Below are 27,754 nucleotides of genomic sequence, written 5' to 3' on the forward strand. Positions count from 1 at the left end.
AAAACTATTGACTACACTACACACTAACTACACAAGATTTGTGCTAAATGTTTCAAATCTCTCACATCTCAAAACACCGCCGTCACTCCTAAAACTTCCCCCTTCCTAAACAACTAAATGCCACGTTGTCATATCATTTCTTGATTGGTTGACATGGTAAATATTTCCACCAATAGGAAAGGCTGGGAGGGAGGGGGGGGGTTAGCTCAATTGGCTGGACTATGGGATAAGGTGGCATAGTTCTAATCCCATACAGGAGCAGCCAGTCACTTACTGACTAACACTGCAAAACAGAGTTGTTAACATATTTATTTTAATTTCAATTAACAGGTACGATTTTCTTTTTCTTTTTTTTTTGTGCGCAATGCAGATTTTCTGTGCGTAGAGACCGTGCCAGCAATGCGCAATTGCGCATGTGCGCAGCTTGGAAGGAACATTGCCACCTGCCTAATATCTTGTTGGTCCCCCTCTTGCTGTCAAAACATCCCTCACCCATTGACGCATGGATTTCACTGGACTCCTGAAGGTGTGCGTAGATTAGCAATATTTGCAACCTGCGTTGTGGAGCCTTCATGGTTTAGACTTGTTTTACCAGAACATCCCACTCTGAGTAATCCAGACCTGACCTGAGTAATTTGTCATCAGTTGAAGCTCACTGTTGTGCTCCTAGAACATTTTTACTTTGAGGCAGGGGCATTATCCTGCTGAAAAAGGCTATAGTCATCAGTGAGTTCTGTTTCCATGAAGTGTGTACATGGTCTGCAATAATAATTATGTATGTGTCAAAGTAACCTACACATGTACCACAGGACCTACGTTAAAGCAGCAGAAAATTGCCCATAGCTACAAACTGCCTCTGTCAGCTTTGCCTTCTTTCCATAGTGCATACTGGTCTCAGGTAAGTGACACACGTGCACCTGGTCTCCACCTGATGTAGAAGAAAACATGATTCATCAACACTCTCTTTTTTCATGTCTGGTCAAGGTCAGGTTTTACAACAGGGCACTAGCCCAAATCAGAGCTAACAGCAACAACAACAACAACAACAATAATAATAGTAATAATAATAATAATAATAATAATGTGGAATGAACATTCAATTATTATTTTTTTATTTATCAATTAAGAGATACCTTTTTTTACTCATACGTTTCTTGCACTTTACAAAAATCCACTTTAAGTTGCTGTGTTGTGCTGTGTTTAGTTGTGTGTGGTGCCGATGTGGGTTAATTACCATTTTCATTGTACTAATGTACAAGGTATGACTGTGCAATGACAATAAAGAAGTTAAAGGTTTGTGAAGAAGTTCAAGTGAAGTTTGATCAAACAGCAGAACACATTAAGGTCCAGGCCCGACACACAGAGAGGCAGATTAAGGAGCAGTTTAAGAAGCTTCAGCAGTTTCTAGCAGAGGAAGAGGAGGCCAGGATGGCTGCACTGAGGGAGGAAGAGGAGCAGAAGAGTGGGATGATGAAGGAGAAGATGGAGGCTCTGAGCAGAGAGATAGCAGCTCTTTCAGACACAGTCAGAGCCACAGAGGAGGAGCTGAGAGCTGAAGACGTCTCATTCCTGCACAACTACAAGGCTGCAGTGGAAAGAGTCCAGCGCTGCCCCCTGCTGGATGATCCACAGCTGCCCTCAGGAGCTCTGATAGACCAGGCCAAACACCTGGGCAACCTGACCTTCAACATCTGGAACAACATGAAGGACATGGTCTCCTACACTCCTCTCATTCTGGACCCAAACACTGCTCATCCAAACCTCATCCTGTCTGAAGATCTGACCAGTGTGAGAGGAGGAGGAGAGAGGCAGCAGCTTCCTGATAATCCAGAGAGGTTTGATCGTTCCTGCTCTGTCCTGGGCTCTGAGGGCTTTAACTCAGGGACTCACAGCTGGGATGTTGAAGTTGGAGACAGTACAGGGTGGGGACTGGGTGTGTTTGAAGAACCTCTACAGACAAAAGCAATTGTGCTTCTCTCCCATTAGAGAAGAAGCTCCAGAGGATCAGAGTGAATCTGGACTGGAACAGAGGAAAGCTGTCGTTCTCTGATCCTGATACTAACACACACATACACACCTTCACACACACTTTCACTCACAGGATGTTTCCGTTCATTCGCACTGTGGCTGGTAAAGTGAAGGTGTGTCCGTTGAAGGTGTCAGTGTCAGTGGAGCAGATGAGTTGAGGATGATGATGTTTCTAATGTTGTTTCCTGTCAGTGAATTGAAGCTGTTAAACTGCAGCTGTCCTCCTGCTGCCTCGTTGTTCCAAAGCTCTTTGTTTCTCTTTTAGTTCTCACTGTTTCTTTCTGTTTCTGCTGTCCACCTTTTCACATGGAAAATCATTTCACTGTTTCTCACTGAATGACTCCCCAAACTAGATTTGAAATTCTATCAAGTTTCTAATCATTACAAGTGATTCATGTTTCTATTTGATGTGTGAACTGTTGAGCTTTAGTAAGCCATTATTAAGATCTTATTTTATCATTTATGAAGCATTACTTCACCTTAGTATTCATTTATAAATATTTATTCTTGATAAAGCCCTATATCATTGTATTCTTTCTAAATAAATTATAAAGTCTTTAGATGCAAATTTATATATTTATTGATTAACATACGAGCTCCATGCTTGTGTCTTAATAAATGTTTTATAAATAATTATATCATTTTGTAATTAATTGTTATTTCTGACAGTTAGAATTTATTAGGTATTTTAAGTGATCTCATCGAAAGTGAAGCGTAATTTCGCCTTAAACTGTTTTTATATTAATGAAAATAAAAGTAGCTCATAACTGAAAAAAATCTCACCTATCTTCATAAGAGAAAATGACACAAAGCACAAACAGATGCAAAACATTAAAATATTTGTTGCCAGAGTAAATGTAGGCAGGAGAAGGGTATTATTGAAAAAATATGTTTTTCGTTCTATAGGGATGTCACTTTATCAACTCACAAGTTTTTGTGTTGAGCTAATATGAGTCAACACTTCTTTCTCCCGGCAGCTCTAATATCAGGTGGGTTTTTTTTTTTAGATTAAAAAAGTAGAACAACTGGTAAAACAATTTATTTAAATATTTTTTACGTCTGAATTTACTTAGATGAGATAACTTGAGTAGAACCCTACCCGCTCATTGTGGGTCTTCTTTGCAAGGACAACAGAGATCATCTCTGCTTCCAGAACCTCCCTATGTTAAGGATCTGACTCCACATAAGGGCTGGCTTACCCCATCACTGCTGGCTGACGCAGGAACTGGGTCATGGTGGATACGACACAAGGGTCTGTTCCAAGGACCACACCCCTGGGGTCCCCGAGAAGGGTCCCTAAAACCCATGGCTGGGAGGTGGCAGGGGGCAGGCTGGTTCCTGAAAACTGTCATGAACAAGGAGGGGCTTTTGGTGGCCCTGGGCCCGAATTAATTGTCAAAGAATTTATTGACAAACAAAATCAATAACATCTGAAGTATTCCTTGATGTTCATGTAGACTTTTGTTTCATTATCAATCATTAAAAAGATCTTAAACATTTGTAAAATGTGTTAGAGCTGTGTACAACTATGCTACTTTCTACCGTAAACCATGCAATCTTTTTCTATACACAGCATAAAAGTGCAAAATAGGTCTGCTAAAATAAAGTGTTACCACAAAGCAAACTGAGGACTCATATTATCACGAGACTTTATTCAATCATTCACTTTGATATGAACACTTACAGTATCAGCATTTTCATTCATTTGGTTGTGACATTAAATCTCATATTGTAAAGATTCAACATTGTAATTAGTAATATATTGTTCATTTAGACTATTCAGGTTTATCCTTTTTCATGCAAAGTGTAAATCGTTAGTTGTTCTAGTCCCTACTACACCGTTTTTTTCATTGTCAGTGTCCGAGCTGTGTTACTACAAAATCAGGCAATCAGACAACCCAGCACTCCAAAAGTGTTGGTTGGTTTGCTAATGTCCTGTAGTTTTTGTTGTATCTGACAGATTGCCTGTTTATTCTTTTGACATCTCAGTAATCCTCTCTCAGTCTCATGAAAGAGAACATCAACATGCAGGATTACTTTTGGAAATATTTGAGACCACTCTGTCCCACTTGTTGAGTAGTCTGTCTTTCGGGTATGGTGCATCACAACCAGGATGATGTCTTTATTACCTGCACACAGCAGAAAAAACACTAAATAAATAAAATCAAATACAAAGCTATTGCATTGTTACTGTTTTGAATGATAGAGGGCTGAAACCATAAGAAAAGATTTTTCCATGATTATCTGCAAAACTGAATTAAAATATTAATAAGCATATTGATAGTGAGTAAAGTTAAAGAGAAAATATGGAAAACTGAACACACTTCATATTACTGTGACCAAGCTTTATGGTACCTGGTGCTTTAGCCATGGCTGCCTCCACATCTGACCTAACACGAATGTTGATTGGGCAGAAAACAATGACAGTGTTGCATTCCCATAGGTCTGTGCTCTCCACCAGTAGCTGTTGAGACAAGTTTACAACTTGGTACAGCACATCTTTGTCCGCCCCGAAGGTCTCAGCTGTACAGTAACTGTAGATCTTTACTGCATCTGCACACATTTTGAAAAGAGGAAAAACTTAACAGAAAAGCTTTAGGTCTTTTTTCTTAAAAAAAGTTTGATTGGATGCTCACTCTGACACATGACTAAATGGCAAATTTTGTCTTCTTGATAAGAAACAAGGTTGTATTTACCATGTAATGACGTAATGCATAGTGTGGTACATAGTGTGGTGTGATTTGTTAAAAGAAAAAGAGTGGCATTGGTAAGAGGTTGAAACTTTTCCTCCAATGGAAAAAACTCTGGAAACACTGTTAATCCACCAATTATTTTGTTTTACTGTCAGTGTCATGTAGAGGAGTCTTTTCCCAACCTTTCGGAAGAATGGAGAACACAAACTTCGTCCAAAAACCTCTCAGACTCCACAACAAAGACTCCAACTGATAAAACACACACATCCACACATGTGCAATAAGACTAATGTGCAATAATCTTTTCTGGCATCATTGTATTTTTACCAAATTGTATAAAACATTTGTACTTTATTTTTATCCTATTGTATATTTTATTCTATTTTATTCTACTGTATATAGTATTTATTCTATTCTATTCTGTACAGTTGTGTACTGTATTTATTCTTATTATATTCTAATTTTTGCTTCATAACTTTTGCACTGTCCACTTCCTGCTGTAACAAAACAAATTTCCCACGTGTGGGACTGATAAAGGTTATCTTGTGGTGGACCACTGGAGGGCTCCACTCACACCCAGTCCTCAGGAAGTGTTGTTGTTATGTTTTGGAGGGAAAAGAGTTCAGTTCTGTGGTGATGAGAATAAACGACGAGTGATAATCGAGAGCTCTCATGTCGTCTGTGTTTACCTCCACCTCGGCATTGTGCAGCGTTCGAATAGTGCCTGGGCCTCTCCGCTACACATGGTGCCCAAGTCCGACGGTCGGTGGCGGCCGTGTGGGGATTTTCATCGTTTGAATAATGTCACGGAGAACGACCGTTACCCCATTCCCCACAATCTTATTTTATGTTTAGCTGTTTTTTTGTAAAAAGATAACAATGTTAGCCTTTTCTGCAGCTATAGGGCATATATGGTCTCACTCTTGGCTGGAAGCAGTGCTTAAACAATGGAAAAAAACACAAACTTTGTCCAAAAACCTCTCATGTTTAGCTGTTTCCCACTTTTTCTTTGGTCATTTTAGCCTTTTTGGCCAGGGTGAAGGGAGTATCTGCCATCAAACAAGAAGACAGCCGCATGCAACTACGACAGTGTTTGCTAGTTCACCTTACATGCATTAATATAATAACGTGGTTAGCGTACTCAACATAAATTACACACGAACAACATTAAGCTACTCAAGCAGAGAGCGCTGCTCTAAAAGAACGTACGTACCTGGGCCCGCCTACTATCCTTGGAAACATAAAATGATTGGCTAGAATCTGAAGTGTATCACATCTCAGGAAAAAAAGCACCGAAATAAAGCACCGACATGTGCGCTGCTTTTCGGTCTGGTTACTACCGTTTATGTCAGAACCGATGCTATAATGGCACCGGATACCGGTACCCATCCCTAGTCAGCACTACTGTTGAGACAAGTTTACTTGGTACAGCACATCTTTGTCCGCCCGAAGGTCTCAGCTGTGCAGTAAATGTGGACCTTTACTGCATCTGCACACATTTTGAAAAGAGGAAAAACTTAACAGAAAAGCTTTAGGTCTTTTTTTTTAAAAGTTTGATTGGATGCTCACTCTGACACATGACTAAATGGCAAATTTTGTCTTCTTGATAAGAAACAAGGTTGTATTTACCATGTAATGACGTAATGCATAGTGTGGTACATAGTGTGGTGTGATTTGTAAAAAGAAAAAGAGTGGCATAGGTAAGAGGTTGAAACTTTTCCTCCAATGGAAAAAACTCTGGAAACACTGTTAATCCACCAATTATTTTGTTTTACTGTCAGTGTCATGTAGAGGAGTCTTTCCCAACCTTTCGGAAGAATGGAGAACACAAACTTCGTCCAAAAACGACAACAACAAAGACTCCAACTGATAAAACACACACATCCACACATGTGCAATAAGACTAATGTGCAATACTCTTTTCTGGCATCGTTGTATTTTTACCAAATTGTATAAAGCATTTGTACTCTATTTTTATCCTATTGTATATTTTATTCTATTTTATTCTACTGTATATAGTATTTATTCTATTCTATTCTGTACAGTTGTGTACTGTATTTATTCTTATTATATTCTAATTTTTGCTTCATAACTTTTGCACTGTCCACTTCCTGCTGTAACAAAACAAATTTCCCACGTGTGGGACTAATAAAGGTTATCTTATCTTATGTTTAGCTGTTTTTTGTAAAAAGATAACATTGTCGGACTTTTCTGCAGCTATAGGGCATATATGGTCTCACTCTTGGCTGGAAGCAGTGCTTAAACAATGGAAAAAACACAAACTTTGTCCAAAAACCTCTCATGTTTAGCTGTTTCCCACTTTTTCTTTGGTCATTTTAGCCTTTTTGGCCAGGGTGAAGGGAGTATCTGCCATCAAACAAGAAGACAGCCGCATGTAACTACGACAGTGTTTGCTAGTTCACCTTACATGCATTAATGTAATAACGTGGTTAGCGTACTCAACATAAATTATACACGAACAACATTAAGCTACTCAAGCAGAGAGCGCTGCTCTAAAAGAACGTACGTACCTGGGCCCGCCTACTATCCTTGGAAACATAAAATGATTGGCTAGAATCTGAAGTGTATCACATCTCGGGAAAAAGAGCACCGAAATAAAGCACCGAAATGTGCGCTGCTTTTCAGTCTGGTTACTATCGTTTATGTCAGAACCGGTGCTATAATGGCACCGGATACCGGTACCCATCCCTAGTCAGCACTATAATGAAAATGAGGTATTATGAGTATAAATGTTATAAGAATTTTATCAATGCCTTTAAGAACAACATGAATTCAATGCAGTGACTAAGTTGGATAGCAAGCTACACTGTAGCCACAGCTGCCCTGGGGCGCACTGACAGAGGCGAGGCAGCAGGCATAACGTCAGCACTTTAATAATGACTCAGCACTATAATAAAAATGAGGTATTATTGAGGTATCATTATTATAAGAATTACATCAATGCCATGAACAAGAAGACTGTGGTGACTAAGTTGGATATCTGCATTAAACAATTTGTCACTTACTTTTAGATTTTTCCATGATCAAATCTGAAGACCTGAAAGAAAGAAAGATATAAAAATAAGAAGCAAAAGGTAACAGATGTCCAAGTCCACTATGTTAGGTCTATGCTAACATACTCTACAAGGAGGTACACTTTGGACAGATCATCAGTCTATTGCAGGGTAAAGTCAGCAATGCAGCAATTAATACACTCAGGTTTAATAGTGTAAGCAAAAAAAAAGAAAAAGGAAAAAATAAGCAAAGTGATATATGTCTCCAGCTAACAAACTGTTCTGTGTAATCCATGTTCTCAAACATCAGAAAATGCAAACTAGAAAACAAAACCAACCAGACAGATAAAAAATGAAATTAAAATACCAAAACATATAAAACAACATCAGTCTGGCTTCCTACCTTGTGCTGCTGCTGTGACTGCTGCAGAGAGGAGGATGCAGTGAAACTACTCAAAGAGAGCACTTGGTCTTTTATAGAGTAGCCTGCCCACTTCCACTTTCTGTTTTATTTTTACGATAAAGCATGTGGTTTGTAGGAAATCTACCTCCCGTGTCTTGGAAGTTGCCTCTAAATCAATGTTTTAGAAATTGGCAACTTTTTGCAGAAAAACAATAAGTGAGCAGTCTGCTGGTTTCAGAGATAAAACAATATGCAGGTCCTTCTCAAAAAAATAGCATACTGTGATAAAGTTCATTATTTCCTGTAATGTACTGATAAACATTAGACTTTCATATTTTAGATTCATTACACACAACTGAAGTAGTTCAAGCCTTTCATTGTTTTAATATTGATGATTTTGGCATACATAACTCATGAAAACCCCAAATTCCTGTCTCAAAAAATTAGCATATTTCATCCGACCAATAAAAGAAAAGTGTTTTTAATACAAAAAAAGTCAACCTTCAAATAATTATATTCAGTTATGCACTCAATACTTGGTCGGGAATCCTTTTGCAGAAATGACTGCTTCAATGCGGCGTGGCATGGAGGCAATCAGCCTGTGGCACTGCTGAGGTGTTATGGAGGCCCAGGATGCTTCGATAGCGGCCTTAAGCTCATCCCGAGTGTTGGGTCTTGAGTCTCTCAACTTTCTCTTCACAGTATCCCACAGATTCTCTATGGGGTTCAGGTCAGGAGAGTTGGCAGGCCAGTTGAGCACAGTAACACCATGGTCAGTAAACCATTTACCAGTGGTTTTGGCACTGTGAGCAGGTGCCAGGTCATGCTGACAAATGAAATCTTCATCTCCATAAAGCTTTTCAGCAGATGGAAGCATGAAGTGCTCCAAAATCTCCTGATAGCTAGCTGCATTGACCCTTGATAAAACACAGTGGACCAACACCAGCAGCTGACATGGCACCCCAGACCATCACTCACTGTGGGTACTTGACACTGGACTCCAGGCATTTTGGCATTTCCCTCTCCCCAGTCTTCCTCCAGACTCTGGCACCTTGATTTCCGAATGACATGCAAAAGTTGCTTTCATCCGAAAAAAGTACTTTGGACCAGTGAGCAACAGTCCAGTGCTGCTTCTCTGTAGCCCAGGTCAGGCGCTTCTGCCGCTGTTTCTGGTTCAAAAGTGGCTCGACCTGGGGAATGCGGCACCTGTAGCCCATTTCCTGGACACGCCTGTACACGGTGGCTCTGGATGTTTCTACTCCAGACTCAGTCCACTTCTTCCGCAGGTCCCCCAAGGTCTGGAATCGGTTCTTCTCCACAATCTTCCTCAGGGTCCGGTCACCTCTTCTCGTTGTGCAGCGTTTTCTGCCACACTTTTTCCTTCCCACAGACTTCCCACTGAGGTGCCTATATACAGCACTCTGGGAACAGCCTATTCGTTCAGAAATTTCTTTCTGTGTCTTACTCTCTTGCTTGAGGCTGTCAATGATGGCCTTCTGGACAGCAGTCAGGTCGGCAGTCTTACCCATGATTGCGGTTTTGAGTAATGAACCAGGCTGGGAGTTTTTAAAAGCCTCAGGAATCTTTTGCAGGTGTTTAGAGTTAATTCGTTGATTCAGATGATTAGGTTAAGAGCTCGTTTAGAGAACCTTTTCATGATATGCTAATTTTTTGGGATAGGAATTTTGGGTTTTCATGAGTTATGTATGCCAAAATCATCAATATTAAAACAATGAAAGGCTTGAACTACTTCAGTTGTGTGTAATGAATCTAAAATATATGAAAGTGTAATGTTTATCAGTGCATTACAGGAAATAATGAACTTTATCACAATATGCAAATCTTTTGAGAAGGACCTGTAAATATATGTGAACAGGCATTTCCATTTGGTGTGTTCATCAGTAATGATTAATTATAGCCTGCAAACACTTATAAAGAATCTGAGTTTCACATTTTGAAAGATAAATACATTTGTCCATTTTATCTTTTCTAATAATTGCAAAGTCATGTAAGGGAAAAGTCAGAAGCAAAGCATCAGGTAAATTGCTTCCCAGAAATGGTTTTTTACAACAGTCATGGTTTGTCATAAGGAAAGTGAAAGTGAATGAGATTCATCTATATAAGACCGACTGTGTTTCCTTCAACAGCTTCACTTGATCTTTGCCTCTGCAGCTGCATCACAATACAGGTAAGATGTCTTTACCATGTTTGTTAGCAGGTTCAAAAAGAGCCTTAGTGATTCATACAGTTCAATTTTATTCTGTTTTATTATGTGTGGAAAGTCCAGTCTGTAACAGAGTTGTATTTTTACCTCCTTCCCTTCATTACTTTAATGTAGAAGACAATATTTGTGCAAAGTCTTTGGTTTTATGTTCAAGTTCGGAACTCATTTAGTTTAAGGTTATAATTATTCCATAAACTTTTTCTTTTTGGAGGTGGGGGGTGATCAGTGAAATATTTTATGTGTTATTGATTAATATCAAATTTATTTTTACTTCTTCAGTTTTCACCATGGGAGGTGGCTCTTCTTCTCCTAAATGTAAGTAACATATAGTAAAGACATTGTTCTCTGTTGCAGGATAAGGCAAGAGCTGCTTATTAGAAATCAATGCAACTTAAATCTTATTTGTTTGTTGCAGTTATATTCCCACAACAAACAATTCAGAAATATTAATTGAAACTGAAACTGTATTTTACTTCCTGTATGTTTCACTTTGTAGCACCTCCAGCTCCACCACGTCGTCCTAGTAAGTTATTTCATGAATTTAATAACACAATTTCTGCAAATTATTTGCAGATGTTTGTGCACATAACTGTCTAATATGTTTCATGTTGCTTGTGTTTTAATTTGATCTTGTAGCACCTCCACCTTCTCCTAGTAAGTTTCATTTTAGAACATTGGTTACTGTTATTCGCAGATTATTTTGAATAAAAGTGTTTTCTCCTGTTTACAAATACAGTTGCATCTATTTCACTTTCTAAAATGCCTTTTAATTTCATTTACAGCTTTGAAAACTCCGTGGAGACAAGTATCTTGGGGGTAAATCTACAGTTCCCAGTCTTGTGAACAAGACTGGAAACCAGCTTCTGACTGGATTTTATGCCTCACATGCTACTGCTACTGCTCAACGCTTCTATGCAGGCTTTATTAAGTGGACAACTTCCAATACGCATGTTTTCCTCAGGATGAATTACTGTGGCTTCTGTAATCAGTGTTGGGGAGTAACGGAATACATGTACCGCCGTTACGTATTCAGAATACAAAATATGAGTAACTGTATTCCGTTACAGTTACCGTTTAAAAAGGTGGTATTCAGAATACAGTTACTTTGTTGAAATAAATGGAATACACGGCGGTACTTTCCTGTTTCATATTATCGCGGGTCAGGATTGTTTGGGTTTGTTTGACAGCTACGTTCTGTTGTTCCAGGCGGCAGCGTTACGGTTGCCATGGTTACAGGGTGACGCTCTCTCTCTGCGTGTTTCCTGGGTGAGAGAGCGCTTTTTTGTTGTTGTTGTTGTTGTGCTAAGCTAAAAGGCAGAATGCTACAGGCATAGCTCTAAAGCATGTAGCCTGATGGGCAGTGTAGTCCGTGCTGCAGGGAGAATGGACTGCCATACACGTTATGTGTCTGTGAGCGAGGGAGGGAGAGAAAGGAAAAGTCCGAGCTGTCACGGAGCAAAAACGGGAGCTGGAAGCATGTAAATATAATAATAACCACTGCAGCCAAGAAGAGTGCCTGACGAGCCTATTTGTAAGTAAGCTATTAAGACTCGACTGTACACTGTGTTCGTGTTTTCCTCCGGAAAAAATAAGTTCCGTTGGAGCAGCCTTTCAACGCCTCTCTCTGTCTCCCGCAAGCAAAGTTGACCCAGACAACAAAGTAAAGCTAGTTTTCGGCTACCAGCCCGACACGGAACCCACCGTATTAGCCAGAGGTCCCTTTACTACGTTTCGTACTACGTACCTTCAGTAACAGTAATAAATCACAGCAATAGGACATTCATGTAGTTGTAAACAGCATGATAATATATTAAGTATTCCAAAGTATTCAGAATACGTTACTCTCATTGAGTAACGTAACGGAATACGTTACAGAATACATTTTGGGGCATGTATTCAGTATTCTGTAGTGGAATACATTTTAAAAGTAACCTTCCCAACACTGTCTGTAATTGTATATCTTTTTTAAAATAGCTCCATCATGAGGTCAGTATTTAGTTTGCATTGGAAATCTGATGATTCCTGACGATATGCCTTTCAGAAAATGTTATCATGCTATTCTGATAATGTGCTTAAATAAATTACAGGAAATATAAAAAAATTCAAATTAAGCAATCTTCATAGATAAACCAGCTGACATATAACAGTTTGTTATTGGTTAATTGGTTAAGTAACGCCCAAGTAAATACTGGACTAGATCATTAATGATGAAGACAGGAGGGAGGAGTCATCTACATTTCTACATTTACATTTTATATTTTATCTACATTTCAGAGACATAAATGAGGACCTTTCCACAAATGTGTTTCCATGTTATGATGTCCTCGTGTTTTTAATCTAACTGCTGCACTGACCTCTTTTTTTAATTAAATGCTTTCCTTTAAAAAGCAACCCCACAGAGGTATTAGGATGATTTCATTTTAAAGTACATCTACAATATATTAAACTTGTTTTAACCCCATTTGCAGGAACCAGGAAGATCTGCAGTATGTGAAGAATTTTCAGCTTCAAAATGACCAAGTGAGACATGTCAGAGTTTTGCTCTATGGCCCAGTCGGTGCTGGGAAGTCCAGCTTCATCAATTCTGTCAGCAATGCCTTACGGAGAAGAATAACCTCTCCAGCTTTGACCAACGCAACAAACGAGGAGGAAGGAAGTTTCACCAAAAAAGTAATTTCTTTTTATTTACACTGACTCGATGTCTGGAAATGTAACAAGTGAAACTGTAACTTATGGTAAAATATTAGCCTACACACCATGTTCAAGATTTAATAAATAATTAAAACATTTGATTATGTTTAAAACAAATCGTATCTCCTCCCAAGTTGTTTGTAAACCTTTTATTGTCTTTCAGTATGAAACCCACAACATTAAGAAGGATGCAGAGCAGTTTTACCCATTTGTCTTCAATGACCTGATGGGTTTGGAAGAAGGGAGTGGACGAGGAGTGAGAGTGGAAGACATCAAACTGGCCATGATGGGACATGTGAAGGAGGGTTATAAGGTACAATCATCAAACTATGAACTGTGTTTACTCTTTTAGTAAAACTCTCTAATTTTCTTCAAGTTATTTTGTGATCAAAAAAGTAAATCATATATTGATGAATTTATTCAAGTTTTTAAAAAAAAATACAGACATGCACAGTCTTTTTCATTCATGTTGTTATTGAGATTCTTGTTATCGTATACAATGACTGCTTATGATCTTTGTAACATATTGCAGTTCAACCCTGCGTCTCCATTGTCCACGTCTGATTCTGGCTACAACCCTTCACCTTCTCCAGAGGACAGAGTTCATGTTCTGGTTTGTCTCTACTCTGGTAACACGACAGAAATTAACAGCTCAGTGTTACAGAAGATGAAAGCCATCAGAGAGACAGCCAGCGACTTGGGTAAGAGGGGACTGAGTGTGTAACAGACTTACAGTGCATTTAAAGAACATCTTGGTTATTTATTCTAACACTTTACTTGTAAAAGAAAACAAATGCATGTGCATGAAAAACATGGCTGAAATTCTGCATTAGACTTGCTTGTCTTAAAACTTCTGATAACAAAAAATGTATAACTATACCTGGTTAAATATGGACACAGTCTCTGCTGAAAGACAATCAGAGTGGAACACTAGTATTGTTGTTGTTGTTGTGCAAATTGTATACATAGTAAAAATTCCTGTCAAGTTAATCATAAAACATCTCATGTTGCCAGGTATTCCACAGTTAGCTGTTCTTACCAAATTTGATGAGGCCTGTCCTGAAACTGAAAAGGACCTGAAGAATGTGTACAAAAGCAAGCTCGTGAAGAGAAAGGTGAATTTTGGCTGGAAAAATTTAACATTACAACGATACCTGTACTCAGATCTTACAGTAATTTATTTGTTTCTGTAAAAACTCAGATGGGAGATCTGAGCTCAAAACTGGGGATCCCGCTTAACTTCATCCTTCCTGTGAAGAACTACAGTGAAGAAACACAACTGAATGACGACATCGACACTTTGATCCTGAGCGCACTGAGAATGATGATTGACCTGGGAGAAGACTTCATTGACTCTAAATTATAAACTGACACATTCCTGACAGTTTCAGACATACACAGTGATGTAATACACTCGATGAATTATAGATAATCCCAGTACAATAAGAGTCACTTTTTCCACACAGGTTGATGTTAATTACCAGATAAAATAAAAATCAGGAAGTTGTTAATAAAAGCTGATATGACTGAGTGTGATTAAACTGAAAAGAAACACAAGTTTCATCTCTCTCTTTTCCTTTCTTAATATCGACTAACATCACAGAAATATATCGAAGAACATTTATAATCAAATAAAATAAAGCTGTCATTGTCTTTGCAGATAAATTTCACACATGCACTCCAGCAATGAGCTTGTGTAGCCATCACCCAACTCTGCATGTTAGAATGCAAATGTGCACTTAAGATAAATAAATGTCTCATACATTTGCATTAAACCTTGTATGGTGTTTAGGTCTGTTGTACCCTTTTCAGTGTTTACCAAAATAAAAATGATACAATTAAAAAATATTCCTGAATAAGTTTTCTTTCATTTTCTGTGAAGAACATACAACGATCAGGCATAACATTATGACCACCTGCCAACAGCAACATCAGACGTGTGCACTGTGGTCACAGCAGCATCTAATCCATCCAAGTTACATGGTTTATTAAAATAATCAAATTACAGCATTTACATTTATGTTTGTGTGGGTTTTCCTATATTTTTAACGTGCCAATTTATTTGTTGTGATTTATTATTAATCAGACCCAAATTTGTTTTAAATGACAAATTTATTTAAGACGGAGTCATTTACGTTAGTCTGGGATAGTATGTGTTAACATCCGCTCATGGATCCTACCTGCCGGATCTTCTTTTCATTGATGTTGTTGTTATGACTGATGAAGCCGAGCTGGTGAGTTTCTGTGTTGATTAAATAATATGTTAAAGCCATAAGTATGACTATTACTAAACTGTACTGTCATTAATAGGGTTGTTTTGTTAATGTTGTATGGTTGTTTATTTTGTGTCTTTCAGTTGATTACCTGGCTTCTGTAAAGGCACGGTTACTGTACTGGAGTTAGCTTATGCTTGTACAATAAAGCTTATAAAAGGCAGCAATCAGATGTCCGAGCCTGAGTACGACACAGTTTCATCAGTTAAAACACACCCTTACGGTGGGAGTTTACTAAATTAAAGGTAGTTAGCTTAGTAAAAACCGTACAGTAATCAACACTTAGCCAGTCCCCGCGACGGAGAAGCGGAGGACGGTCTGTGTCGACTACGGAGAATCCAGCGATTAGACGGAGCCCGGCCAATCGTCGCGGCCGATCGACGTGACTTCGTTCTTTGCTGGGACTATTAGGGCGCTGGCATAGGATAAGCCAGCCGCCGAAAACGAACTTTTAATTCAGTTGCTAGCCGCTAAGCGACCGGAAGTGGGTCGCCACCATCTTTGTTGAGGGCGAAGGAATAACGCCGGTAATAAACAAGAAAAAAAAGTCAGTATGGCATGCCGAGAAGAATTAAAGAAAAGGCGGTCCTCTGCGCAAGCAGTTTTTACTAGGAAGGCCAATTCCATTGTTTTTAACATTGAACTGCTGACTGAACATGACCTCATGTCTGAATGTAGGACACTCAAAGACAGCTATAATGAGGTTTGTGATAGCAGCTTTGATTACATTGCTGCTATGGAAGAAGAAGATGCAAGTGGGTTTGCAGCAGAAATAGCTGAAGTGGAGAAGAAGCTGCAGGACTGCCGCTCAAAATACCAGACCACAGAAATGAAACTAAAGGAAGCATCATGGTCCCGTTGTGCATCAGGTCAATTTGACAGTCTAAGAGTTGACCTAAAAGATGCGATTAGCCAGGTGGAGGCGCTTAAAACGGGTCAAACAAAACAGGATCAGTTTGATTCGATGCTCACTGCTGTGGAAGGCAGAGAGGAAGCTCTAAGTGAGTTTGTGCTTAAGTGGGATCATTATGTTCCAGAGAAAGAGGTGAACGTTATGCGAGCTTGTCTCAAAGAGCTCAAGGAAAGGAGGAGAGTAGCTATGGTGGTGCTGGCTACCACTCTGGATGGAAGAAAGAGATCTGGGTGTGGCGACCTTAGGAGCCGGACTAGCAGTGAAGGTGAAGGCAGTGATGAAGGTGGCGCTGACGGTGGAGTGACGACCAGCACTAGCAAGTTCAGTGGGCCCGCCGCGACCGGTGGAGATGATGGCCCTGCGCGTGGCGGTGGCGCGCTAGATGCTGACGTGAACCCTGCTGCATACCAAAGTGCTGCGGTGGACAGTAGTAACCAAGTCGTTAATGCAGGTGGTCCCGATGGAGCACGAGCTGCAAGTCCCTCCACTGTAACCCTTCAAGCGCCACCACAGGGACCACTATCCCAGAGACTCGTGAGTCCTGTGTTCAACCCTGGCCTTTCAAGCACGCCACAGCAGCTTCGAGGAATACATGGTGTGAGACCCGATGGCGCTGGGGCAGGACAGAGCACGTCGACCGTCTCTCAAGGATCGCTTGGAACGAGGATCGCGCTCGCACCGCTGAGCCTACCTAAGTTCTTTGGGGACAGGAGGAGCTACTGGCGCTGGAAGAGTAACTGGGGGACCCTCCAAGCGTTAGCGGAACCCACAGGTTCCCCGGAGTGCAGACTCTTCCACCTCATGGACAGTATTGCTGATTCAGTAAAATGTGAACTTAGGCTGTCTCACTGCCGTACTGCGAGCGAGGTTTTCCGGGTTTTAGAGGACTGTTATGGTGACGTATCGCAGATAGCAGACGACATCGTACTTGAACTACAGGAGTTACCAGGCGTGCGCAACAACAAACCCAGAGAGGTTTTACAGTTGATCCAAGCTGTAGAGAGGGCGCTGTTGGACCTGATAGACCTAGGTTGTGAAGATGCCATAAAAAATCAGTTAGTGATCCGCTCACTTGAGAGTAAGTTGCCGGACGGTATGAAGGAAAGGTGGCTTTTGTACCGATGTGATCCTGTCAACGATGTCATTCCACAGAACCGGTTTGATAAGCTATGGTAGTTCCTGAAAGATCAGAAGACAGTTCTGGTGCAACTGGAGCAGTTGCAATCCATCAGGCAGTCTAATACTGCCAGGGCAGCTGAACAGAGCCCCCGTGAGAAACCAAAGGAGAGACCACATCGGAGGATGGAGAGGCGTTCGTTCACCAAAGCTACTGCAAGTGAGACGAGAGGTGAGCTGTCACGGAATCCTTGCTGTTTGTGTGGCGAAGAGGGTCATACAGGGCGTTTATACCGCTGTAAGACGTTTAAGAAGGCCAACCCGTCAGAGCGGAGAGCTTACGTGAAAAGGACCAGGGTATGTCCCAGGTGTCTGGACTCCCATGGGAGTGATGACCCGTGTAGTAAAAACTTTCTATGTCGTAATGAGGAATGCAGAAGGGGTGATGCCTCATCGGATCACCATTTCTTCCTGTGTCTTAAAACCCCAACTAGGAAAGATACAGCTAGGCAAGGGACCAAAGGGGGGAAAAGGAGAGAACCCCGTGGCCCAACGGAAGAGCAAGAGGCTGTGTTTGCTGGTCTAGGTCTGTCCCCGGAGCAGCTGGAGGCTGTTCGAAAGGCTTGCACAAACAAAGTGACTTGTTGTGTGCTAGCAGAGGCTCGGAAGATGAGAGTTGTCTGAAGGAGCTCCCGGTCCTCATGATGTTGTTGGACGTCACTACCAAGAGGGGAGATTGGATTGGAGCACTCATCAATTTAGCCTCTGACACGAACTACATCACCCACCAGGCAGCAGAAAGGCTTGGCCTAACTGGTGAACCAATCACCTTGGTCGTTCATGGTGTTGGTGGCATGGAGGCAAAAGTAGAGACAAAGAGATACCTGGTGAGCATAAAAGTAGCCACAAAGAAGGGGACATGGCGACTCCATGAGATGGTTTGCTATGGGTTAGAGGAGATTGCCAATGTGGGTCACGTAGTGGACTCGGAGCGCCTGGAGAAGTTCTTCCCAGGCTCCGTCAAACCGGGGGAACTGATCCGCCCTGGAAAGATTGAGCTACTCATCAGCACCTGAGAGGGTCGTCTAGCCCCCCAGAGAATGATGAGGTGCGGTGACTTGGTTCTGTGGGATGGTCCGTTAGGGAAAACCATCAGTGGCGCACACCCAGATCTGTTTGAAGATGTGGAGGTGACTGCACGTTTCTCATCAACCCATTTCGCGTGCTCCATGAAGACAGGGTCTCAGAGAGTCGCGGCCCTTCGTAACTGTTACCCGAAACCAGAGAACAGCGTAGAGGTCGGTACCACGAATACATCCAACGCTGAGGTCATCAAATGGTTACAGTGGGACAGTATTGGTGCCGCCTGTGACCCCGTGTGTGGCGGTTGCCGCTGCGGGAAGTGCGCCCCTGGAGGGAAGGAAATGTCACTTGCTGATGAAAGAGAGTTGGAGATCATCAGAGGAGGTCTGACCTTCAAGCTAAGTGACAATCATAGTGACAAGCCCCATTGGGATGCTAAATATCCCTGGAAAGAAGACCTTGAGACCCTGCCTAACAACCGCAAAGCTGTGGAGGCGACTTTCCTGAAGTCAGAAAAGCGCCTCAAGAAAGATCCGCTATGGAAGGCAGCTTATGCTAAGAAGGTGCGTGACATGCTGGCAAGGGGGTCCGCTATCCAGCTTTCCCAGACAGTGTTGGACGAGTGGAAAGGAGCCGTGTGGCGGATAACCCATTTGATGGCGCCCAACCCACACTCCAACACCACGCCGGTGAGACTCGTTTGGGACAGCAGCCAGGTGTACAGAGGTGTTAGTTTGAACAGCATCTTGATGAAGGGCCCAGATGTTCTGAATCCCATTAGGGCAGTGCTGCTCCATTTCCGAGAGGGAGAGCATGCGGCGATAGGGGATGTCTCCAAAATGTATAACTCTGTGTGGCTGGAGGACCAAGAGGTGCATGTTCACCGCTTCTTGTGGAGGCATTCCCCGGAGGAGGACATCAAGGATTATGCTGTAGTGCGTGTGAACATGGGTGACAAGCCTGCAGGTTGTATCGCTCAGGTTGCCATGCGAGAGACTGCCCTCCTGCCACAGTTTGTTAACAGGGTGGAAGAAAGACGTGTCATTGAAGATGATACTTACGTGGACGACATCCTTGTGTCCCACAACGACCCCAAGAGACTGAGCGAGATCCTGGAGGGGGTTGAAACCATTCTCAAGTATGGGGGGTTTTACCTCAAGCCTTGGGTGCGGTCTGGCTTTAGTGGGAGGCAAGGTGCTGTTCCTGCCGAACCTGAAACCATCATGTTGCCCAACCAGCTGCGGAGCGAGGACAACAAGGCGTTGGGTGTGGGTTATCTCGTGGAAGAAGACAAGCTCTTCCTCATGGTGGCTATTAACTTCTCCACAAGAAAGAAAAAGATGCGTACTCAAGTAGACCTCACTGAGGAGAACATAGGGGAGAAGACGCCGAATCCCCTCACCCGTCGTATGCTGCTGAGTCAGGTAGCAGGGCTCTACGACCCCCTTGGTCTGGCAACGCCCCTGAAGCAGAAAGGTGTCATTCTTGTCAGAAGAGCCTTTCAGGAGGCCGGTGTACTGACTAAGGATACATGGGATAAGCCGCTGTCTAGTGAACTACGTGGGAGAGCGATTAAGCTCTTTGAAGAGTACGCACGATTGAGTACCATCACCTTTCCCAGAAGTATTACGCCATCCGGCTGGGTGGGTAAACCCTGGGGAATTACATTCTCTGATGGGAGTTGTGATTCATACGGAGCGGTCCTTTACCTGCGCTGGGAAACTTCTGAAGGGGTCAGGACTCGGCTCGTGGAGTCCAAGGCCAAATTGACTCCAATTGAACAAAAGGGAGATGCTGTCAAGGCAGAGATTTGTGGAGCTGTTTTTGCCACCCGCCTGAAAGGTTACTTTCTGAAGTACAGTCGGTTGGAAATAGATCGTTGGTACCATTTTCTGGAGAGTCAGACTGTGTTAGGTGCCATCCAACGAGAGAGTTACGGGTTCCAGACCTTCTTTGCCAATCGAGTGGGCGAGATACAGAAGGCCGGGCCTGTCACTGACTGGTGGTGGCTTCCTGGCCAGTTCAACGTAGCTGACCTGGTCACAAGAGGATGTTCCCCTGAGCAGCTTAGTGAGGACTCTTCATGGCAGACCGGTCCCATGTTACTAACCAAGCCAATAGAGGAATGGCCCATAAAGTCAGCTGCAGAGGTGGCCTCTGGGACTAGAGAAGTCGTCAGTCGACTCCAAAGAAAGGCTTTTTCTGCCATCTTAACAAGGTCACAGGAAATGGCGCAGACTACTCCAGATGGGTTTGATAGTGTCAACACAGTGGTCGGCGGTCGAGTAAGCCCAGAGTTGTTACCATTCAGCAACAAGGTTACTTCTTTTGAGACTGTGGGGTCTCCTTTTGTTGCTTCTAGTGTCTGCAGGATCAAGGAGTACTGGGGTTCAGCCTTGATAAATCAAATAGATCTTTCACGGTTCAATTCTCTAGCCAAGCTCTGTGGGTCCATAGCTTATGTCCGCAGAGCCTTGCGCTCTTGGTTATCTGGCAGGGGTCAAACCGCTGTAGGATTAAAGTGGGAGGCAGTGCCCATGGCCCAGGAGCGGGCAGAGGCGTTTCAGGACTTATGCCTCGCCGCCCAAGTAGGTGTGACTTTCCCTACGACGACGCTCAACCGCCTGGTTGTGCGCAAGGATAAAACAACAGGGCTCTTGATGTGCCATGGCCGGATTCAATCCGTTGAGGAGGAGAGGTCCGGGGTCCCTTTGATCCCCTACAAGTGTCGGTTAAGCTCTCTCCTCGCTGAGGACGCCCATCGTGTCAACCATGAAGGTGTTTCTGCCACCCTTCTTCGGATGAGGAAGAGGGGCTGGGTAGTTCAAGGCCCCAGGATCGTACGGAAGGTGGTTGATTCGTGCATAAGTTGCAGAAGGTGCAGGGCCAAGCTATGCACTCAGGTGATGAGTGATCTTCCTCCCGTACGCACTACGCCAGCAGCCCCTTTCGAGTTCACTACTTTGGACTTGTTTGGTCCGTATTTTGTCAGAGACTCAGTAAGGCGACGGGTGAAGAAGAAAGTCTGGGGCATGGTTTTTAGCTGTATGGCCTCAAGAGCAGTTCATGCAGACATAGTTGAAGATTTGTCGACTGAGGGCTTTCTGAAGGCATACCAGCGATTTACTGCCCTGAGGGGTCACCCCAAGAAACTCTGGTTTGACCAGGGGACCAATTTTGTGGGAGCTAAACCTGTACTGAAGGAGCTCTATGATTTCCTTGGTAGTATCGACAAAGAAGAGGTCCAAAGAAGGGCAGCCGTAGTTGGGTCTGACTGGATGTGGGAGTTTAGTCCAGCAGACTCCCCACATCGGAATGGAGCAGCGGAGGCAGCTGTTCGCGTGTTAAAAAGGGCATTGAGCTACGTTGGTGAGGAGGGAAACTTGACTGCTCTGGAATTTCAAACCCTCCTCTATTTGGCGGCCAACCTCACCAATGAGAGGCCTATCGGTGCCAGAGCTCAAGTTCAGGAAGAAACTGTAGATGTTGTGACACCAAACTCTTTGTTGTTGGGTCGGGCAGGACCCAGGGGTGACAACATGGGGTTTGAGTTTCCTGCCTACCCATTCAGCCGTCTGTGGGCAGTCCAGGTGGAAGTGGACAAGTTTTGGAGGCGCTGGAGCCAGTTGGCCGGGCCGCACCTGTTTGTTCGGCAAAAATGGCATGCCCCGGCGAGAAATGTCTCTGTTGGGGACCTTGTTTGGGTGGCAGATCAGAATGCACTTAGAGGCCGCTTCAAGCTGGGTCGTGTGGAGGAGGCAGATGCAGATGACCGGGGTGTTGTTCGGGACGTCAAAGTAAGGATTTGTTGTAGTCGTCCCATCAACTGGTCCCAGGCTAGGAAGGACAGGGAACCATGTCATTCCACCATTCTCCACAGGGACGTAAGGAGGTTGGTGGTGTTACTGCCAGTAGAGGAGCAAGAGGGACGTGGTTCATCACCCTGAATACCTGAGAAATATTTACAGATTGGGGACTCTTTGGTGTGGAGACCAACTTGTTTAAGGACGGTTATAAGAGTTTTGTTTTCTATATATGTGTGTGCTACTGGTTATTGTGGCCTACTTAGTCTGGCACGTAGCCCAAGTGGGAGGTGTGTGGGCTTTCCTATATTTCTAACGTGCCAATTTATTTGTTGTGATTTATTATTAATCAGACCCAAATTTGTTTTAAATGACAAATTTATTTAAGACGGAGTGATTTACGTTAGTCTGGGATAGTATGTGTTAACATCCGCTCATGGATCCTACCTGCCGGATCTTCTTTTCATTGATATTGTTGTTATGACTGATGAAGCCGAGCTGGTGAGTTTCTGTGTTGATTAAATAATGTGTTAAAGCCATAAGTATGACTATTACTAAACTGTACTGTCATTAATAGGGTTGTTTTGTTAATGTTGTATGGTTGTTTATTTTGTGTCTTTCAGTTGATTACCTGGCTTCTGTAAAGGCACGGTTACTGTACTGGAGTTAGCTTATGCTTGTACAATAAAGCTTATAAAAGGCAGCAATCAGATGTCCGAGCCTGAGTACGACACAGTTTCATCAGTTAAAACACACCCTTACGGTGGGAGTTTACTAAATTAAAGGTAGTTAGCTTAGTAAAAACCGTACAATGTTAGACTACTTTTAATTAACTGCTTTAGCCCACTTACAATGAAAATTAAAAAAAATTCTTGTTCATGACCTGTGCAGTATGTTAACAGTATTAGAAGCAATAGCATGCCTATTACTATTAGAAGTAAAAATAACTCCAATTTTGAAAACACAAAATTTGTTTTATAAAGCTCTGACTTGTATTATGAGTGTCAAGAGATTCTAAGACACTTCTTCAGCTGAGAATCAGAGAGGAGAAACACACAGTTTTACTTGCAGCAAGGGCAGCCACAGAGCACTCGCACAGAAGTGAGGGCTCTGAGACTCCGCTCTGCCACTGCCCTGGTCTGTATTTATATACATCATTGGGTGCGTTTTCCATATTACATTGGAATGTGGATGTGTGTGTGTGTGTGTGTGTGTGTGTGTGTGTGTGTGTGTGTGTGTGTGTGTGTGCTTCCAGGATGTGGGTGTGACTGCCAGAACACTCTGGAATGCACACAAAGCCTTTGCAGACTACTAAAGATCACACATCCTTTCACTACACAATCGATTATACACCTCTAAGCATATATGGTTAAATATTTCTTAATACAAATGACAATAATAAAATCTAAACCCATCATCACCACCCAACAGCCTAAGTCATCAAAAGGTCAACATGCAGTACTCTACCATATGCAGACTTATATCATTAAAAGATTATACTGACTACTTAGTACAGTTTTCTATTGACAATGAGTATGAGTCTGTATTCTGGGAGAGAGTCCTGTAACTCTCTGTCTGCAAAATTCAGTATATAATGACCAATGTTGGGCAATTAATTATATAGTTACTTCTTCAAAAAAAGTAACTGAGTTTTGCAAACAACAAAGTTTCTTGCAGCTGTTTACCTAAAAATGCAGCCAAAGCGTTTTTTTTTTAAATAAACATTTCAAACTGTTTACAGAACAATCAGCTGTTCTGCATCAAATCTGATGCCACACAAATTATTTGTGCCACTCCAAAAAATAATTTCTGTCCATTATGAGATAAAGTAGAACAACAGCCTGATACCTGCAGGCCTGACAACAGGAGATGTATCACTCCTGTAACACCTGTAACATTCAGCAGTCGCCTCATTGTTCTGAAACACACAACAAAACTATTGACTACACTACACACTAACTACACAAGATTTGCGCTAAATGTTTCAAATCTCTCACATCTCAAAACACCGCCGTCACTCCTAAAACTTCCCCCTTCCTAAACAACTAAATGCCACGTTGTCATATCATTTCTTGATTGGTTGACATGGTAAATATTTCCACCAATAGGAAAGGCTGGGAGGGAGGGGGGGGGGGGTTAGCTCAATTGGCTGGACTATGGGATAAGGTGGCATCGTTCTAATCCCATACAGGAGCAGCCAGTCACTCACTGACTAACACTGCAAAACAGAGTTGTTAACATATTTATTTTAATTTCAATTAACAGGTACGATTTTCTTTTTCTTTTTTTTTTGTGCGCAATGCAGATTTTCTGTGCGTAGAGACCGTGCCAGCAATGCGCAATTGCGCATGTGCACAGCTTGGAAGGAACATTGCCACCTGCCTAATATCTTGTTGGTCCCCCTCTTGCTGTCAAAACATCCCTCACCCATTGACGCATGGATTTCACTGGACTCCTGAAGGTGTGCGTAGATTAGCAATATTTGCAACCTGCGTTGTGGAGCCTTCATGGTTTAGACTTGTTTTACCAGAACATCCCACTCTGAGTAATCCAGACCTGACCTGAGTAATTTGTCATCAGTTGAAGCTCACTGTTGTGCTCCTAGAACATTTTTACTTTGAGGCAGGGGCATTATCCTGCTGAAAAAGGCTATAGTCATCAGTGAGTTCTGTTTCCATGAAGTGTGTACATGGTCTGCAATAATAATTATGTATGTGTCAAAGTAACCTACGCATGTACCATAGGACCTACGTTAAAGCAGCAGAAAATTGCCCATAGCTACAAACTGCCTCTGTCAGCTTTGCCTTCTTTCCATAGTGCATACTGGTCTCAGGTAAGTGACACACGTGCACCTGGTCTCCACCTGATGTAGAAGAAAACATGATTCATCAACACTCTCTTTTTTCATGTCTGGTCAAGGTCAGGTTTTACAACAGGGCACTAGCCCAAATCAGAGCTAACAGCTGACCTGATTGGATATTTTGAGGGGCAGTAACAACAACAACAACAACAACAACAACAACAACAACAATAATAATAATAATAATAATAATAATGTGGAATGAACATTCAATTATTATTTTTTTATTCATCAATTAAGAGATACCTTTTTTTACTCATACGTTTCTTGCACTTTACAAAGATCCACTTTAAGTTGCTGTGTTGCGCTGTGTTTAGTTGTGTGTGGTGCCGATGTGGGTTAATTACCATTTTCATTGTACTAATGTACAAGGTATGACTGTGCAATGACAATAAAGAAGTTAAAGTTATGTGAAGAAGTTCAAGTGAAGTTTGATCAAACAGCAGAACACATTAAGGTCCAGGCCCGACACACAGAGAGGCAGATTAAGGAGCAGTTTAAGAAGCTTCAGCAGTTTCTAGCAGAGGAAGAGGAGGCCAGGATGGCTGCACTGAGGGAGGAAGAGGAGCAGAAGAGTGGGATGATGAAGGAGAAGATGGAGGCTCTGAGCAGAGAGATAGCAGCTCTTTCAGACACAGTCAGAGCCACAGAGGAGGAGCTGAGAGCTGAAGACGTCTCATTCCTGCACAACTACAAGGCTGCAGTGGAAAGAGTCCAGCGCTGCCCCCTGCTGGATGATCCACAGCTGCCCTCAGGAGCTCTGATAGACCAGGCCAAACACCTGGGCAACCTGACCTTCAACATCTGGAACAACATGAAGGACATGGTCTCCTACACTCCTCTCATTCTGGACCCAAACACTGCTCATCCAAACCTCATCCTGTCTGAAGATCTGACCAGTGTGAGAGGAGGAGGAGAGAGGCAGCAGCTTCCTGATAATCCAGAGAGGTTTGATCATTCCTGCTCTGTCCTGGGCTCTGAGGGCTTTAACTCAGGGACTCACAGCTGGGATGTTGAAGTTGGAGAAAGTACAGGGTGGGTACTGGGTGTGTTTGAAGAACCTCTACAGACAAAAGTAATTGTGCTTCTCTCCCATTAGAGAAGAAGCTCCAGAGGATCAGAGTGAATCTGGACTGGAACAGAGGAAAGCTGTCGTTCTCTGATCCTGATACTAACACACACATACACACCTTCACACACACTTTCACTCACAGGATGTTTCCATACATTAATACTTTGGATGGTAAAGTGAAGGTGTTGCCGTTGAAGGTGTCAGTGTCAGTGGAGCAGATGAGTTGAGGATGATGATGTTTCTAATGTTGTTTCCTGTCAGTGAATTGAAGCTGTTAAACTGCAGCTGTCCTCCTGCTGCCTCGTTGTTCCAAAGCTCTTTGTTTTTCTTTTAGTTCTCACTGTTTCTTTCTGTTTCTGCTGTCCACCTTTTCACATGGAAAATCATTTCACTGTTTCTCACTGAATGACTCCCCAAACTAGATTTGAAATTGTATCAAGTTTCTAATCATTACAAGTGATTCATGTTTCTATTTGATATGTGAACTGTTGAGCTTTAGTAAGCCATTATTAAGATCTTATTTTATCATTTATAAAGCATTACTTCACCTTAGTATTCATTTATAAATATTTATTCTTGATAAAGCCCTATATCATTGTATTCTTTCTAAATAAATTATAAAGTCTTTAGATGCAAATTTATATATTTGTTGATTAACATACGAGCTCCATGCTTGTGTCTTAATAAATGTTTTATAAATAATTATATCATTTTGTAATTGATTGTTATTTCTGACAGTTAGAAGTTATTAGGTATTTTAAGTGATCTCATCGAAAGTGAAGCGTAATTTCGCCTTAAACTGTTTTTATATTAATGAAAATAAAAGTAGCTCATAACTGAAAAAAATCTCACCTATCTTCACAAGAGAAAATGACACAAAGCACAAACAGATGCAAAACATTAAAATATTCGTTGCCAGAGTAAATGTAGGCAGGAGAAGGGTATTATTGAAAAAATATGTTTTTCGTTCTATAGGGATGTCACTTTATCAACTCACAAGTTTTTGTGTTGAGCTAATATGAGTCAACACTTCTTTCTCCCGGCAGCTCTAATATCAGGTGGGTTTTTTTTTTTAGATTAAAAAAGTAGAACAACTGGTAAAACAATTTATTTAAATATTTTTTACGTCTGAATTTACTTAGATGAGATAACTTGAGTAGAACCCTACCCGCTCATTGTGGGTCTTCTTTGCAAGGACAACAGAGATCATCTCTGCTTCCAGAACCTCCCTATGTTAAGGATCTGACTCCACATAAGGGCTGGCTTACCCCATCACTGCTGGCTGACGCAGGAACTGGGTCATGGTGGATACGACACAAGGGTCTGTTCCAAGGACCACACCCCTGGGGTCCCCGAGAAGGGTCCCTAAAACCCATGGCTGGGAGGTAGCAGGGGGCAGGCTGGTTCCTGAAAACTGTCATGAACAAGGAGGGGCTTTTGGTGGCCCTGGGCCCGAATTAATTGTCAAAGAATTTATTGACAAACAAAATCAATAACATCTGAAGTATTCCTTGATGTTCATGTAGACTTTTGTTTCATTATCAATCATTAAAAAGATCTTAAACATTTGTAAAATGTGTT

At 42.1% G+C, this 27,754-nt stretch overlaps 1 protein-coding gene across 2 annotated transcripts in view; it reads left to right on the top strand.

Moving 5' to 3' along the window:
• Window positions 1-14,861, top strand: part of LOC100691509 (interferon-induced protein 44) — a 31,505-nt gene extending 16,644 nt beyond the window's left edge. The window contains exons 1-10 of one of the 2 annotated variants that reach the window (XM_019356367.2): window positions 10,250-10,326; window positions 10,642-10,677; window positions 10,859-10,885; window positions 10,999-11,016; window positions 11,145-11,178; window positions 12,831-13,032; window positions 13,217-13,366; window positions 13,586-13,754; window positions 14,068-14,168; window positions 14,255-14,860. In XM_019356367.2, the coding sequence (XP_019211912.1) occupies window positions 10,650-10,677; window positions 10,859-10,885; window positions 10,999-11,016; window positions 11,145-11,178; window positions 12,831-13,032; window positions 13,217-13,366; window positions 13,586-13,754; window positions 14,068-14,168; window positions 14,255-14,419 (894 nt within the window). In that variant the 5' untranslated portion in view covers window positions 10,250-10,326; window positions 10,642-10,649 and the 3' untranslated portion in view covers window positions 14,420-14,860. Of the gene's footprint in view, window positions 1-10,249; window positions 10,327-10,641; window positions 10,678-10,858; window positions 10,886-10,998; window positions 11,017-11,144; window positions 11,179-12,830; window positions 13,033-13,216; window positions 13,367-13,585; window positions 13,755-14,067; window positions 14,169-14,254 lie in introns of those variants that run through there. The other variant, XM_019356368.2, reaches the window with a different exon arrangement.
• Window positions 14,862-27,754: the final 12,893 nt, after the last annotated feature.

The sequence above is a fragment of the Oreochromis niloticus genome, linkage group LG3 (genome assembly GCF_001858045.2).
Source record: "Oreochromis niloticus isolate F11D_XX linkage group LG3, O_niloticus_UMD_NMBU, whole genome shotgun sequence".
Lineage (NCBI taxonomy): Eukaryota > Metazoa > Chordata > Actinopteri > Cichliformes > Cichlidae > Oreochromis > Oreochromis niloticus.